Source organism: Betta splendens, chromosome 17 (genome assembly GCF_900634795.4).
Source record: "Betta splendens chromosome 17, fBetSpl5.4, whole genome shotgun sequence".
NCBI lineage: Eukaryota > Metazoa > Chordata > Actinopteri > Anabantiformes > Osphronemidae > Betta > Betta splendens.
This window is the reverse complement of record NC_040897.2, coordinates 3,530,810-3,546,741: the sequence shown is the minus strand read 5'-3', so window position 1 is coordinate 3,546,741 and position 15,932 is coordinate 3,530,810. Positions and strand designations below refer to the sequence as shown.

General features: G+C 45.3%; 1 protein-coding gene across 1 annotated transcript; it reads right to left on the bottom strand.

Moving 5' to 3' along the window:
• Positions 1-857: 857 nt before the first annotated feature.
• On the bottom strand, positions 858-11,574 carry lrrc24 (leucine rich repeat containing 24). The gene is made up of 5 exons (XM_029132478.3): positions 11,192-11,574; positions 4,310-4,487; positions 3,345-3,623; positions 3,026-3,194; positions 858-2,745 (listed from the first exon to the last, which is right to left on the bottom strand). Exons 2-5 carry the CDS (start codon positions 4,466-4,468, stop codon positions 1,499-1,501), a joined length of 1,854 nt encoding a protein of 617 aa, XP_028988311.1. The 5' UTR covers positions 4,469-4,487; positions 11,192-11,574; the 3' UTR covers positions 858-1,498.
• Between the last annotated feature and the right edge of the window lie 4,358 nt (positions 11,575-15,932).

The window sequence follows — 15,932 nt, the reverse complement described above, 5'->3', positions numbered from 1 at the left end:
GACAAGACTAATTGATCTCCTTTAGTTCAAATTCAGAGCAGCTGCAGGACAGGCTGCATATGCAGAGCCGACTGCACGACAGGGCAACAATAACCAAGGGCAGAAACAAGGGAAAAGTGAAATAGAGGTCAGAATTGTAACAATGTGTATAAAGCATTGAAATATTCATTAGCCTCTCCTGTATTCTAATATGCATTTGCTTTAGATGTTTAATTTATTACATCCATGCGGTTATACCGTGTTATGGTAAAGAGGTCTGAGTTTTATGGGAGGAAATCCATCCATCATTCGACACGTCTGGGCATTAAGTACAAACCTAAGAGTCGGTTGTTAACGTACTGAAGAAAACCTTTACCAGCAAGCGAAGAGCATCTAAAGTCATAGAAGGAGCTGAACAAGCTGCTGGTCATCAAGTGAAATAAGACATATGTTAAAATTTGATTCAATTAACTCTATTGGGAAACAGGTCAAAATGTAGTACGAATATATAAATGTTTAACCAAGGATTTCTCTGCCCTTGTTCAGCCTTTAAGCTAGGCTATTTAAAACACTGCTATAAAAGGTGGATAACTTCCACTTCAGAAAGAATACTGACATGTTTCTGAAAAGAGAATCAATATAGCCTTGGGTCTTGGTAGGAGGCAGATTATTTGGTGTTTCAAAATACATTTCCTATAGCACTTTTGTGTCTGCAGTGCAGAGTTTATGAACCATGGCGTTCTCACAGACTGACCTCCACACAGGGACCCAAGGCAGCTCCTGTAGGAAGTCACACTCACTTACTGGATCTCACAGGTTAAAGGAAGAGAAACGAGACCGACAGTGAGCATTACAGATTTTACTAAATAGCTCTGTGGTCACTTTAAAATACACTTTATTATGTAGAAACTGAGGGCAGACTTTACAAAATTCACATTACAATGGTTGCAACAGGCTGATGTTAATTAAATCAGTTCCACCAAATACTGAATTGCAGAAATGTTGCAGTTTACATCAAGACGTGGAACATGTGCGATGTAAAAGGCTTTTCTGCTGCATGGAAAATGAGTCTCTCTAAACAAACCCGCCCACCCACACCCACTCACACATACGGCTAATGGAATGCAGGCTCAGGAGGACGATTGGCTGAGGTTTAATTCTACTGAGTCCACAAAACAGCTACTTCACAGTGAAAATTACCTCCGTTATATTCACACAAACCACAGACTAAACAGCAAAGAAATGAAAAACTAAAGATAAGATCCAAAACATGAATCACAGTTTATGAGTCCCCATTGTTAGATGCCACTGTGCTGCACAGCTTCAGCCTCTGGTGACACTAGAACGCTTGGTGACTTTACAGACTTACACTTGTGTTTAAAGGGCTGCTTTGGAGACAGAAATCTATTGAATTGCTAATTGTTCATCAACTGGACTTTTTCTTGAAAAGCTTCATCTTTATGACTGAGTGAGGCGAGTTCTTTATATGTCCATTAGTCCATCAACTTTTTAAAGGACTTTAGCAGTGGATCTCATAGGCAACCTGTGATCCGAAAAGGAGGCTCTGACTGAGGAAAAGCTCCTCTGGGTCTGTTGTTAGAGGACCTTCTCCGCCGTCTCCTGGATTTCTGCAAAGCCCCATTCCCCCTGATCTGGTCAGTGTCTGCACCATCTCATGGTCTAGGAGTGCCTCCTTCATGCCCTTCTGTTGGTCAAACCCACCCATCATGGGAATCCTGGACGATGTGGAGCCCAAGACGGGCTTGGCTCGGTTGAGGACGTACATCTCATGGCCATGGTCATCACGATACTCCTCCAACTGTGCGAAGATGGTGGGTCCATCCGAGTAGTCATTGACATAGAGAATGCTTTCTTCCTTGCCGGTGCAGTAGGAGCCTCCTTCCTCTTTCCGGTACTGCTGATGGCGAGTATAGATCATGATCAGGAGGAGAATAGCGGTGAGGGCTAGCAAGGAGATCCCAATGGCAATGGCGGTTTGTGTGGCAGGACCCAGAGCGCTGAAATCCATGCTGTCCTGCTCGTACAGAGGTTCCTGGCTCACATCCAGAACCTCTGGCCGGTAGAACGAGCTGGATGAAGAGGAGACAAAGGAGTGTGTGTTCAAACGAGGCCAAAACTGAGATGAATATGAAGAGGAGGACATGTTGACGGCCAGGTGAAAGGTCACCCTGGCCACGCCCCCCGGGTTCCAGGCCTCGCACTCGTATCGACCAGCGTGCGCTACCGTGACGTTGCTGAGGAACAGCATTCCGCTGCCCATGTCTGGGTCGAAGCTGTCCCTCTCACCTCCCTCCTCAGTGCCACGTACGAGTCCATGGATCCCACCAGCACCTCCCACCTTGAGCCCTGCACTGCTGGGCAGGGCTGTGACCACGCCCCCAGCACCAGGCCTAAACAGTTCCCCGTTGGGTCCCAGCTCCTGGACCAGGCCTCGGGGTGACAGCTGGGCCTTTCCGTAGGAGGCCTTCTTCCACGTCACCTGTGGCTGGGGGTATCCCGAGGCCTGGCAGGACACTCTGAGGCTCTCCCCAAGCCGCACCGTCAGGTGGCTCGGCTCCAGCTGCACCACAGGGGGGATGCAGACCAGGCTGTTGGCAGCCACCTCCACCAGGCTGAGGTGGGAAAGGCGGGGCGGCTCAGAGCACATGAGCCGTCGCTGCTCGGCAGAGCTCAACAAACGCTGGCCGTCTTTACTGATCCAGGTCCTCAGCCAGCCCAGTGCACAGTCACAGCGCCATGGGTTCTCTGGACCGGTGGAGAAAGACAGGCACAGGGTGTTTAAACCGGCAGAGCTCATTTAGAAATCTCTCTTATATAGTATTTCTTTTATTTGCTCTTTTATGGCTTTGTCTCATTAGTAGTTCACACCTGAGTGAAGCTCTTTGATATGCAAAATACATTGCACTTAATTAATGCACCTAATCCTCCCTGGCATGTGTCTGATGATTTTTCCAGCTATATAGAAGCGTTACATTTCATGTCATCTTAGGTCTGATGTGTTTCAGGAATTCTCTCCTCTCTCTACCTGTGACACGTAGCACTTGCAGGCTGATAAGTGGTTTGAGAGACGCTGCTCCTAGAGTGCGGAGGTGATTTCTGCTGAGGTCCAGCAGTGCCAGAGATGACAAGCCAGACAGGGCCTGCTCTGCCAGCAGCTCTATGCTGTTGTCTTGCAGGTACAGTTCCTGCAGGCGCTGCACAAGAAACATGGAGTAAGGTTGTATGCAAACATTAGATTGGTCAGAGTAGGATTTACAGTTTGAGGCATTATTCTATATGACTATATGAAAGGCAGAGTCTGACATGAGATCACTCGAACAGGCTTATGCATTTTCCCTGCCCACCTGCAGGCCCCTGAAGGTGTGGTCCTGTATCCGGGTAATCTGGTTGCTGGCGAGGTAGAGGATCCGAAGGTGTTCCAGCCCCCGAAACATATCAGCGGTTACCAGGTGGATGAGGTTCCCGTTGAGCGCCAGCTCCAACAGCTGCTCCTGGTTAAGAAACGCCCCAGGCTCCAGGGCAGACACGCTATTGTTCTGCAGGTACAGGTAATGGAGGCTGCCCAGTCCGGTCAGGTCCTGAAGACGGATCTGGACAATGGTGTTGTCCTGGAGGAAGAAAGTCTTCAGACAGGGAGGATGAAGTTAGCAGCTTGATGAAATCGATTACATTAAAGAAAAAGCAGGGAAAGTGCCTGTATTGCTGGCTACACAAACTGTAGCAGGAACAAGGTCAGAATCCTGACAATACGAGATATGCAGCTGTTTTTCCTCTTTCGTGCTACCAAAGGCTGCAGGAGGTGCAGCCCTTGTCGGCAAAGATCTTCAAACAGAAAATATTTGAGTGATTGCAGCTACAGAAGAGCCCTCTGTGTTTGATCTGATTGATTACTGATGTGCATTCACTGCTCAGGCCGTGGGGTAAAGTAAGATCGACGAGATAGACCTGCTGATTGAGGTTAATGGAACAATTTATGTGGGACATGATCCCATTAATATTCATGAGCCGCAGTAATGTTGGGGGGCCCGAACCCAAGAGAAAAAAAAAGTGTAGTGTTAAACATCTTCTCAGCAGATGATCAGAGGGTGTGCGAGAGTCACTTTCAGAGCAAGAATGAATAATTACACAGCCGACAGTGCAGCCCTTCCCTCGGGCTCACATCAAAGAGAGTCACGGCGAATTGATTAACCACAATCATTTTAGCGTAATAAGAGTGGCTCAGGGAGGAAGTCAGCCGTCACAAAGCCCGTGATGTGGTGGGTGGGTTAGATGCTACGCTCTGCAGCGTCGCGCTGACCGGACAACTCACCTCTGTGGCGGACGGGACACCTTGTGGGATTTCTTTGATTCCGAGAGAGCCACACTCCACGGTGAGGCTGTAGCAGCGACAGCCGTCTGGGCATCCCTGGGAAGCAGGGAGGACGACGGCCATGGCGACCAGGAGGGAGATGGAGGAGCAGAGGATCATGGTGGTTTTCTGGAAGACCCTGAGGAGATAAATGGAAAGCTCAGTCACAGCGATGCATTTCATCCACACAGCAACGACTGACAGCAGCTGCTTATATGTTAAAGACGGCTTTGACGAAAAAGCAGGGCAGCATAGGAATCTGCATCATTCAAGTGCTCAGTGCAGTTTCTATTATGGGCTTCAATAATTAAAGATGTGATAAAAGATGAGCAGGTTTGCCTGAAGGACCTCGCTCGTCATTTAATGCATGTGCAAACACGCTCCCTCTCCGTGTTTCACCATGAACACGTCGCTCCATTCTGACCCCTGAAATCACATTTGCCTCCTCAGTGCACCTCTCAAGAGGAAACCAGCTCCAATCATCTGATCAGACGCCTCAGCCCTGACTGCTCGCTGTGCCTCGCAGCAATATGCTTGGAAATAAAGCCATCACCGAGTGACTCATCCGTGCATGTTCTTTTATTTTCCCACAGCCCCAGAAGGGATTTATTGTTCGATTCGACCGTTCACATCAAAGCAGCTTCACACTAAGACGTGCTGTCTAATAATGCAGAATGCAGCACGGCAGTGGTGAAGGGCCATGGGAGGCGAAGTGATGGTGTAATGACAGCATTACAGATGGAACACCTTCTAGACGTACTGCTCATGATGCAGTAAACACGACATCTCATTGATTATGAAACATTACACATCGAACTTGTCTTTCTTGAGAAATTATTAGACAGATATTTGATAGCGTGAACTTCTGGCCCTAAATGATCCAAAGGCTTTATTTGTTATTAGAGCTGAGCTCACTGCGACTCAGTGGTGGACAAGTCCTGAGGCTTGAGCTGTTCTGTCAGATGGATAACCAGCGTGTCTCATTCCTAGTGTTACAATCCAAAGTGCTAATTTAATGTCTAAGTCAAGGAGCGCTGGCGTCACCACTCAAGCCAACGTGAAGCCATTCTGAGAACAGCCACGCTGCATTATTATCAAATGAGCAATGAGCTGGATTTGAATATTTCATGTTCGACTTAGGCTGTTTATGAGAACAGTGGGCTACGTTAATGCAATGTGACCTATATAAGCTCCTCCATCATCTTCTCTCAGCTAAATCAGAGGCACTTATCAACAAAAGCCATTTCCTCTCCAGAGCTCTCCAAACAAGTATGGAGTGAAATGGTGCGTTTCTAAAGCCATAAAAAATAATAATTTTGAATAAAGCCTCTGTCTGTTGTTGTGTTTTTGTTGCTTCTTACAGTGAGATGACTCAGAAATAACTTTGACTCGTGTCAGAAGGGACCCGTAGAGGAAGACACTCTGCTGTCCTGGGCTAAGAATACACACAAACAGGATGCTCAGGCTGATATCTGTGCTTCGACGCCCTGCCAGATAGAGAAAATAGCTTATGTATGTCATTTAAGAAGAAAGCCTGAGCAGGCAATCATCCCCCCTCAGTCAGCGCTGGGACAAGGTTGATGAGATCCAGACAAGGATAACCTATTCAGACATCAGGGTCTGCCAACAGAAAGACGTCCATCACTGAAATAAGGCATCACTCGGGGAGAGGCTTCCTTTCAGCAGCATGCTTCCTGCTGCGCTCGAATCATCCTTTGTCACGCGTACGTTGGATTTCAGTGGTAAGAGGTCAATTTGTTCATTTCTGTCTCAGTAATCCTCTGTGGAACATGCGTAATCTGCACAATCAGATGCTTGTTAGCTAAGCCGCTCTCAGGGCTGTCAGCGTTCTCACTGAGGGGGACTGCTTTGTTCAGCCTGAAAAAACGAGGTCAGCGGTATATATGGACATATAAATAGGATGATTAGAGCTTAATGTTTGTACGTAGATTAAAAACGAGGCCTTGCAGGGCAGATGTCGGCAAAGCGCCAAAGGAAATCGAATAAAATGTGCATCTCACAAAAGCTGCTCAGCATTCAGCACCTGCGCCTACTAACATCTATCTGAGCACATCTTGGAAAATAGCTTGGCAGAAATTATAATAATAATTTCATTCCTGGCATCGCGCTTTGTTTTTATGCGCAAACAAATCATCCACCAATCAATCACAGGCCAACTGGCAAACGTACAGCAAGTCACCAGGAGAAGCTGAGGGTGGAGCATTCAGCAGCTGGAGCGCTGGAGGCGGAAGCAAAGTTCACATCCCGTTCTGCCGTTGGAGCAGGTTGGCCACATGCGTCGCTATGGTAACGCTTGTGGCGACGGAAGGTGTGTTGGTGGGGCCTGAAGGCCAAGCACAGTTCCTGTGAGCTGGTGTTAAGCAAACAACTCTGCAGAAATAGAGGCTGTCATTTCCTGGGGAAGACTGCTCACAGGAGCCTGAGCTCTGTGATGACCCAGAGCTAAATTGTGTATTCTCTTTCAGCATAGCTCCCTGCTCGTCTACTCCCGGTTTGATCTCCTCTGCTCCTTTCCCCTTTCTTTCTTCTACTCTCCCGCTCCTCTCATTGTTTCCCCGAAAGCCTTTTCCCATTCCTTGTCTATGACCTCTATCTTTTTTCATTTTTCATACTTCTCCTCTGACTGACAGGTGCTAAATCATTTGCCTCCTTTTGTCCACAAATAGACTGAGGCCAAGGCACTGGGAGAGCACTGTGGCGCTAACCCAAGAGCAGCACACTGACTGTGAGTGATAGTCTTAACCATGAACAACCCCCCTCACACATACAGACACATGCATAAATATGCAGAGCACCAGCCACCAACACTCAGGGACACTGACTGGAAGACACACACACACACACGGATGCTTATGCAGCCGCACATCCTGCCTACAAGCAGCAGCAGCCGTCATCATTCACAGAGCCAAACCAAATCAGATACAGGCAGCCATGCACACACGCTCACACATATTTTCTGTGTCAGCTGCAAAGGAAGCTCTGTTCAGTTAATAAGCCAGCATTGATTTCTTTATTTTTCCTCTACTGCTCTGTCCAGCTGGGCTCGGCAGCCATCGATTGGGTGTGTGTATGTCTGAGATTGCAGACTTTCTCAAATGTCTTTGTTGAAGAAAAACAAATTAAATGAATATATTTGCCTATAGCTTTTGTATTTGCATGTCTGAGGCTCAGCCTGGCCTCGAACTGCAGCAGCAGCAGCAGCTCCTGCACCGCTACTGTCCTCCACTTGGTCTGGCTCATACTCGGACAAGTTCAGTGGAAACTTGCTTTTAGAGTTCATGTTGATGCAGGTCTAACTGACATTTAGCTGCATGAGAGCTTATGTTGTGCCTGGGAGGATAAAACAGCAGGGCTATCCACCACAGTCATCTAATTTAATAATTTAATAAATTTGATTTGATTATTTATTTTGATTTGATTATGTTTAATAAACATAATCAAATCAAAAACCTACATTTTTCATGTCTGTTCAGGTTCAGAGGTTGAATTATTGTAATTGAATCTTATTTCTGTCCAAGGGCCATGTGACTTCACAGTCAATACTGTATACAGTATGTTTCCCACAAAAGGAATGATGTTACATTACATCACCGCTGTGCAAAACTTTAAAGCTTTTAAAAGTCGAAGGCTTAAAATCAGTCTATAAATTTTCTTTGACCCCACGACTGTCTCTCTTTTTATTATTCTGCACCTTCTTCCCAATATGACTATAAAAAGCTGTGCCTAAAAGTGATTACATATGAAATATAATAAATAATAAGACACTTAGGAGAAGATACATCATTATATAGATGTAATGCATCTAATACAGAACAGAGTCCCTTTGTAGCCACATGGGTTCGGAGTCAAAAGCCTTAATAGTTTACTTGACTTAACTCGCCAGCTACAAACTGGGGGCAACAGCAAGTCTGGTTGTCTCTGAAGGCACCAAAAACATCCTAATGCTGCAAGGCTCACTAATTATGCCTTGTTGTCAACATGGGGTTGCCAGGCAACCACCGACGACTAGAAAGTATAATTGTAGGTGGACAGGCTGGACTTATTTTTGGCTGCCTAATAAACCGACAGTATGCTCTACAGTACACTTTGTACATGAAGCTAATCTGAGCAGCTGCTGGAAAGGCTGAACAAGCGAATGGAGACTCTTCTCCACTCATTTGTCAGATCACGCTCTGGGCTCTGGAGGCCTAGCTAATTCGGAATTTGGATGAAGATGGCAGGAGAACAATCCGGTATGTGACTTTGAAAGAGAGCACGGACGGAAGGAGACACCAGACCACACGTACGGTACGTGATGCTCCAGCATTAGTAGCATATGTGGGAAACCAGAAGAGTCGCTCTGCTGCAAAGCGGCTCTGAGTTAAGGTGAAACATGAAACATAGTGTTACGTCCCTAAAATTTGGCAATCAACCCAGCCCCCCTCCCCCCAACACACACACACACACACACACACACACACACACACACACACACACACACACACACACACACACACACACACACACACACACACACACACACACACACACACACACACACACACACACATATTTGTGTGCTTGTTACTCAGCCGTTTAGTTCCATTATTGCCGTCATCTTGTCATTGGTTTTTCTTTCACATTCTTTCAGCATGTTAACAGTATTGGTCTGACACTTCACTCGTCTGTTTCTTCCTGCTGCTGCCTTTTTATTTTTTTCCCTTACACTTGCACATTCTGCTGTGGAAACATGGAAATGTCTCCACTTTGGGACGAATGAAGTTTATCTTTCATCTTATAGGATATCTTATCTAATCTTATCTTATCTTATCTTATCTTATTGTGACTTCCTGTCTCACATCTGTTACATACTCAGTATCTCTCACAGGCTGAAGTGTAGCTGAGCAGTTGTAGATGCTCTTTCTGTTTTAATTTTCATGAAAGTGACCGCATCTCATTTCTTGCGCGTGTGAGGGGAGCGGCAGTGGACAAACACACACGTGACATTTGATGGTTACCCAGTACAGTTACATTTCACATAAACCCAGCCGATGGATGATGGATAGATACTGTCGGAGTCACATCCTCCTCTGTTACAAGGAAAACAACAGCTTCCATTTATCCCCGGAAAGTAAACACCGTAATGAAGTAGTTGCATTACTGCTCTTGCCTCTGCGTTCCAAACGGCTGCTTTTGGATTGTAAACATTTCTCTCCTTTATAGGTGATGTGTCAGTGGAGCCTGTGCTCAGTGAAAGTGTCCAAGAGTGAAATAAAAGTGATGCTTTGATAACCATTGCTTCCTGTATCACACAGCTAGATTGCATTTCAGTAATATTGTCTGTGTAGCAGTGTCTGTAGTAGGACTCAATGGATCCTCATAAATCCTCGTGTTTTAGTTGCCATGGAACTGATAGCATCTGCTTACTGCAGCTGATGGATGCCAGATGCATGTCAAATTAAACGCTGCGTATCCGATGATGTAGTGTCTGACTACACACAAGAAATTATGAAACTGTAAAATAGATTTGTTTTTCTGCCTCTGTTTTATTTCACTTGATGTTTGCCTTCTAATAATACTTTCCCAGGTCCGATCACAAATGGAGCTACTCGATTATGTTTCTCAATTGATTGCAATAGAGTTTTGGGTCAACGTTGTCCAGCCGACCGCAGCCAACAATAAATGAAATATGTCCTCCTCCACTCAGATCTGCCCACTAAGACCAAGATGAGCCTCCATCCTTGGAGTTAGACAAACAAGCTCCTTTCTCTGGGCCTGCTCTCTGGCTCTACACCGCTTCATGTGCAGAATAGCAATTAGCCGGAGGAATTGAAATGCTGTGACACTTAGAAGCCACAAAATGAAAACAAGGCAGAACTTCCTGTGGGCCCAGATCATATGTAACAGTGAGCAGCCGTCCCCTAATCGCATTACATTGTTTTGGCATCTCCACGGTGTCACTGCAATATCCCAATTCCTGCCGGGTGTGTGTGCATTTTTTCCACCACAACAGAATCACCTTAATATTCTCGTGCTCTGAATATACAGAGGCTGAGCAGAGACAGAGCTGTTGTATTGTATGTTTCAATGCACTACTGCAGCATCTGCTTTGTTAGTAAATCATCTGGATTATTTATCCTTTATTAACTTTTCCCACTTGTCATCTGAACTGTTCTAGATTGTGGGAGGAAGCTTCTGTTCCTAAAGAAAACCCACGGAGACATGAGGAGAAAAGGCAAACCCCACATCCACATCCAGCAGTGTTGGACAGGAGCAATGGAAGACTGGGAAAAACGTATCCTCAATCAAGATGTTGTGTTAAAAAACATTTCAATGTTATAATGTCTTGAGTTCCACTGGAACCGTATATGTTTTAACCAGGTCAACTAAACAGCTACAGTATGTGGCCTATTTAATGGGCTGATGATGTTGTGAACAGAGTTTACATAAAGCAGCTTCCACTTACATTTCAGATGGGAAATGAACAACTATTATGTATATGTTGGTGACATGAGCTCGCTCTGTTATACTAAACTCCACACTTAGTTCAGTGCATGTAAAAGAAAGGCTTCAGGGAACAGCCTTGGGAGCCTTCAGGTCTCTGAGTATCACAGTCCTGTGGTTCCTCAGACTTTAACTTGACGCTTGAGATGAACGCAGTTACAAAAACAAATCCCATCTTTTGTTTCACTCCCGCACTGTAATCTGCGTTGAGGACAGTTTTCAACACACACCAGCACAAAACTATATTTATGGCTTCAGGATTAAATTGAAACAGGGTCGGTACCAAGCGGTCCGGTGCCACTGTCCCTGACGCGCATCGTGCACATAACTGCAACCTACCGTTCCGAGCCCCCTCCGCACTCGTCGCGGCGACTTGACAAACAAAACAAATATTAAATGAAGTCAAATCCCCCTTCAAATCGTCGCCGTCATCGTTTCCTTCTCCTCCCGCTCCTGACTGGGCAGCGGTTCACGGTCCAGGCGGTGTCGGATGCTCAGAGCCGGAGGAAACTGCTCAGATGTGCCGGCGCTGAACGTCGGCGGCGGCGCCGGTCCAGCCTCTTCCCGTCCTCTTCTGCAACGGTTACGTTTTATCGGCTGTCGTTTGTCGTATGTACCGACGGACGTTATCTTCCAGTAGTGACCCACTCTCTAATTATTCCGGTTTGAATTGCCTCCCTCCCCCTTTGTCTCTCTCGCTTTCTCTCTCTCTCTCGCTCTGTCTGCCTCTCTCTCTCTCCCTCCTTCTTTGTGAGAAAGAGACACAAAGAGACGGCGATTTATTCTAGTCTATTCACTTTCTAAGCACAAATTGGTTGGTGAAACGCACGTCTAACCAAACTTATTTGTCATTTCTGCAGCTAAAGATGCCTGAATCACCCTCCCTTTATTGTGAAACAACACATCGCACTGATTTCAGCACCACGGACAGTGGTCTTTTTCTTTTATTTTGAAAGGTTACAGGAGTGTAAGATTTGATCGTCCACGCTCTGCAACTGGCAGAATGTTGCTGGTGCTCGTATTCCCTGCGGTGGTAGCAGCAGGAAAAAGTGTGGAAAACCGCAAGGGCTGAGTTGGAAAAGTGCCCTTTGTTTGGGCCAAAGGCGAGTAAATCTAAGACGAACCGTGACCCTTCAATATCCCGCCAAGCCGTACTGCTCAGTCAGAGCAGGCAGCTCCAGTTCATTACTGGTTATGAGAAAGAAGATGAATTTGAGCCAAGGTTACTGCTTTCAAACACCTTCAGGGCCTCGCTGCTGGAACGTGGAAAAGCTTTGTTGATGGATTTTCAGGCTAAAGCTGAATCTCCGTGTTTGAGGAGAACAAGGTCCTGAGGTTCTATTCGTTTCAGTCCGAACGTGGCCCATCATAGTTCTTCATTTGCATGTGGATATGCCACCATTAGTCCAGTACAGAAACCGGACTTTCATCTTTAATTACCAGATTTTCATTCCGCTATATTGAGTTTAACTATCAGTTGCAATTCTAATTACAGTCTTTCAATATATCAGTCATTTTGGCTCAAGTCCATAAAAAAATCAAACAATATTAATTGTGTTAGTTCTTACTACCATTTATTTTAGCCTTAACTCTTTGAATCTTCCTCTGAGATTTACACTAAGTTATTAAATACACAAGTACACAAAACACAGAAATACACAAGTAATTGAATACACTGTGATGTTTTTATTTAAGCAGATGAAGTGTTAAGGTGTGTGTTTAGATTACACCATACAATAGCATCTACAAAATATGTTGCCCGGGCTGCATTCAGATGGGTGTTTGTCTCTTCCCCTTTGTCACCTGCACCCACCGCCTCCTCTGTACACCCTCATTACACACAGTCCACTTGAAATAAAGCCAAACTGTCCAGCACAGCAGCCGGGTCCGCATGTGGCCCCAACCGTCTCTCTGATGATGATGAACTTGATCTCCCAGTAATCACAGAACACATTAGTTAAAACCACACTGACCCACATTTAGCACTGCTGATTAAAGGCTGCATGCGTATGTCTGTCTGCATGCTTCGAGGCACCGAGGCCCATGTGGAAAGGGGGTCTGTGCCTACACAGGTACAGTACAGTAGGTTGTGATGATGAATGTGCTGCAGTGTGTGTGTTTATGCTTGGATTATAATGCCCCTGCAGGCTCAAGCCCATTCGACCCACATCAGGATAATTAACATCACGCTCAAAAGTCTGTTAGACCCGACGCTCCCTTGACAATGTTTAGTGTTACTGATAACCACCGTTTCTGGCACTAGGAAGCGTGAACAATGTCTCAGTCACGTTTGTGTTTACTAGCCATAAAACACCATGTTAATGTTAATTGAGCAGCATTAGACTTAGTAGGCCGCTCATTCCTTTATCAAGACTTTTTAGGAGTGTATAGTGCCACCAAACAGTGCATGTGACCGCTTTGACTAAGGACTTGTAAAGTGAAATACGGCAAATAGCATCAATGAGAGCATTTTTATTATGTTTATCCCTATTTACAGTAAATCCTTAGTGATAATGATGACTTCTGACTGCTGGATGAGAATTGTACAGAACTTGTAGGATTTACAGGTTAAGGCGCTGAGGTGCAGCAAAGGGGTCAGGGTTCGGCGGTGACTTGTGTTTTACTCTAGTTTATTGTCAGGTCTTTGTACCCATCTAGAGTTGAAAGATGGTGAAAGAAGATTCTGATGGTGCAGATCTTTATGGTGGCTGCAAAGATAACACAGTGCTTTGCTGCTTTAATTTTGCCTTCAAACCTTATATTATAATAGTTGTGTATTACTGTATAAATGTCTATACTGCATATGATTTATTTAAAGCTTCACAACAAAAATATTTCAGATTCTTATTTTTGAACCAGACAGCTACAAACTGAGACAGACAGGCTCCTCATAGTGGGAGATGTGATCATGTGACTGATTTGTCCACGTCTGTCTCACGAAATGGCAGGTAAAGATAAAGTGTGACAGCTTGATTCACAGAGACAGACTGATGGAGATAAACCAAATCACCAACAGGAGTTCATTTGCATCTACATGTTTTATGTTGCACAACAAATGTGTGTATTTTACCAAATGTGAGCCACAAACACACACGCAATCTCCCAGTCAAAAGGAGGATGTGAAAGATTGACGACCGGCCAGCAAAACAACAGCTGTAATGTGACAGGCAGACGTTTGTCACTAATCACTGAGAGGATTGTCAAACGCAGACAAATGGAGGCTCAGAGAGTCTTATGTTAGTCTGCCCTGCTGCATCACACACTGCGGCGAGTGGATGGGCCTGTTGTCCATCGCACACTTCACAGCCATCAGCCATTTTGACATGTGTGATCATAGAATGAGGGGATTAAACTGATCTGTGGAGGAAACCCACGCTGTGGGCAAAGCAGCCCGTAAACAACAACTTTGCCGTTTAAAGTATGGTGCAGTTAGATTCAGTGACAGCAGTCTCATTTATCACTGAAGCATCAAGCGTCTGCTTGCACCAATGGGCCAATTATTTTTGTGGCGCTCACAGCAGAATAATGGGTTTAAATCATTCAGCAGCACAAACTCTGTCGTGTTTAACTACTGTAGTTGACCTCATTGTCAATAGATTTTATTTCAGGGCAGCTGCTTAACAGAAGCGAGTTGTGACAGCAGATCCCCAACAGCAAACGTGTCTCCGTATCTTGTGGAAAGCACAGAAGCTGCACACAGCCCAGTACCGCGGCCTGGACCGGATGGGCCATGCCCACAGTGGTGAGGTTGGACTGGAACATAGAGAGAGCATAGTCATGTTGTTAGGAGGATCTGCTTAAACCACGTGGACTGATCTGTGAGCTGATGCAGTCATATTAAGTCATATTCACTTTAAGCTGTTCTACAAGTGAACAGCGTTGTAGATGAGTTCTAGGCCTCTAAAGAGCTCAACTTTCTCATTGTTGTAGAAACACTGAAGCTATAATACAAATTATGAATATACAAGGAGAATATGCATCATAACAGCTACCGCAACACTCACCCATAACATACACTTGTGTATGTACTTTATGGCAAAATGTATTGAATGTGTAAATGCATTTAGATATTATTTTATTTTGCGTTCTACTTTGATGGTATTTTATTTTTTAGTTTTTTAGTAATAAAAACAAAAGGTGGCTCATGCACTGTAATAGCAGGTTCTTGACATTTCTAAAAGTGTCTGTGAGGTTAGAGGTTTCTTTAGAAAATCAGCTGATCGATCCTGTAACTAGTGTGTTTCTGCTCTTATTTCTCCGACTGGACAGATCATTAGAGAAACACACACACACACACACACACACACACACACACACACACACACACACACACACACACACACACACACACACACACTCCTTGTTATCCCCGCTGAATTTAGTGTGTGATTTCTTAGGGAATCCATTGCTATTGTAAATGGGCATCATGCTTCTGCACAGCAATCAATACTCTTCCATTAAGGTGATGAACAGTCTGTTTCAACAACTTTCTGCAGAGTCCAGACGAATTCTCAGAACCCACTGATCCAAATCAGTCAGTGTGGGCTTGACAGCACTGAACCCAGACAATGTGAAGGCTGAAGAGAGTGACTAACACTCGGAGCAGCTCCGTTTCTCCTATAGTGCCCACTGCCCTTTACCCCAACAGCAGTCACTTCGCAGTTCCATTCACTTCTATCCAGTTTATTTACTGTATATAGAGCCAGAATTCATCTCATTCCACTTTACAAAGTGAGGTTTGAAACCTTACAGAATTCAAAAATGCAACTATAGAAAACACATCAAGTCCCACTTGAGCAACAGTGGAGAGTGAAACCGGGGTGGTTGTCCCTCTTTACAAAAAGGGGGACAGGAGAGTGTGTTCCAACTATAGGGGGATCACACTTCTCAGCCTCCCTGGGAAAGTCTTTGCCAGGGTACTGGAGAGGAGAATTCGGTCGATAGTCGAACCTCGGATACAGGAGGAACAATGTGGTTTTCGGCCTGGTCGTGGAACGCTGGACCAGCTTTATACCCTCAGCAGGGTGCTTAAGGGTTTGTGGGAGTTTGCCCAACCAGTCTACATGTGTTTTGTGGATCT